This window comes from Salpingoeca rosetta (genome assembly GCF_000188695.1).
Source record: "Salpingoeca rosetta unplaced genomic scaffold supercont1.151, whole genome shotgun sequence".
Classification (NCBI taxonomy): Eukaryota; class Choanoflagellata; order Craspedida; family Salpingoecidae; genus Salpingoeca; species Salpingoeca rosetta.
The window spans coordinates 778-2,539 of NW_004754787.1; the positions used below are offsets into that span (position 1 = coordinate 778).

Here is a 1,762-nt window from a genome sequence, read left to right on the forward strand (position 1 = left end):
TCGTCACCCACCCACCGCCCACACTAAATGCTGTCGCAACACCAGCACTCCCCCCGCGCAATTTCAAAATTGCTCTTACCTCGCACACCTGCCTGCAAGCAACTCCCCGAGTGCAAACTCGGTCCTGATGTTACGTGCCACGTGCGCCAGGCGTCAATCGACCCAAACCACCTGTGTTCTCTTCAACTGCAAGCTCAACTGTTTCGCACCTGTGCGTTTGATTCGCCCTTCGTGTCAATTCTTCCACGGAAGCAGTGCAATCACCAAGGGGGGGGGGGGATGTTCAGCTGTCACCGCTCACAGCCGTAATCGCGTGGCGCTGCTTTCGCGTCCCTGCCTGTGGAAGTCTCTCCCTCACTCTTCACACACACACACACACACACACACTCTCTCTCTCTCTCTCTCACACACACGCTTGCACATACACACACAGACACACGCAACGATGCGTTCATCATGTGCATCGAAAACAAAGATCTGTATGTGTCGGCGACTGAAGAAAGCGCGCACCAGGAACAGCACGAGCCACGACAAAGCTCATGGCAGGTGAATGCCCCAGCATGGCAACAAACCTGTCCGATCAAACGAAGCCAACGCACCCCCACAGCTTGTGAGCACAAAACAGAGAGCACATAAGCACGTGCGTAAGCGCGGCAGCCGAAACGTGAAAAAAAAAAAAAAAAAAAACAGGGCAAGAAAAGAAAGTACATGAAACACCGCTCAACAGAAGAGAGCCCCAGCACATAGGAGGAGAAAAACCAGGTGTCCCGGTGCAGTGACGGTGCAGCAGGATAACACAACCGAAAAAGAAAAGAGCATACAAATGGCGGGCCAAGAAGGCCTGGGCAAACGGAGAGGCAGCAGCAAATCAACGAACACAAAACACAACGGCAAGTAAACGACAAAATAAACAAATCACAAACACAACACGCGTGCTCAAATCCCCGCATCACTGCATCGCCGCATCACTCATCGGAATCCTCTGCGGCAGCCTGGGCTCCGTCCACCTCGTCATAGTCCGACCCAAACCCGTGCTCCTCATCAGACGTGTCTGCCATATCCTCGTACATCGCCTCCACGTCAGCATCATCACCACCGGCGCCATCACCCTCAGCCTCGGGCCCAACGTCAAGGTACCCTATCTCCTCCAAGTCGGCATAGTCTGCCTCGTCCACACCCTCCTCCTCGTCACCAAACAGCACAGCACCCTCTTCGCCAATGGCCATGTATGTCTCGCCAGCGTCATCCTCATCGCCGCCGCCGCCGCCGCTGGACCGCAGCACACTTGCGTCTGCGTACATGCCAAGCATCGCCGCATCCTCATCAACGCCGTCGTACAGCGGGTTGTGCACAACGCGGCCCTTGCCATGCGCCAGTGCGGGCTCATCGTACAGGTCGTTGCCATCGCCCTGCACAGCATCAAAGTCCTGGTACTCGCCAGTGTCGTCAGCGCCCCACGCCGTGATGTCGCCTGGCGTGTCGTATGCCGGGTTCGTGAACGCCACCGTCTGTCGCTCCTTGGCTGCCTTGTGCGCCGCTGGGGGCGACACCCCGCGCCGCCGCCGCCCAATCACCGCAAGCACAACAGCAGCAATCAGCACAACGCCGCCCACAATCGCAACAGCAATCTGCCACGCAGCGGTCCCACTGTTCACACACACACACACACGCACATAACACACACATAATTTAACAACACAGTTTGCAAGAACGGACGACATACACACACACACCCATACACACCCATACCAGCAGCAGTACA

At 56.5% G+C, this 1,762-nt stretch overlaps 1 protein-coding gene across 1 annotated transcript; it reads right to left on the reverse strand.

The window, feature by feature from the left end:
* Positions 1–965: 965 nt before the first annotated feature.
* PTSG_13232 (uncharacterized protein) lies at positions 966–1,646 on the reverse strand (the record flags this gene model as incomplete). The annotated part of the gene is made up of 1 exon (XM_004987380.1): positions 966–1,646. A coding segment is annotated over one exon (681 nt), but the record flags the coding sequence as incomplete, so codon positions are not given.
* Between the last annotated feature and the right edge of the window lie 116 nt (positions 1,647–1,762).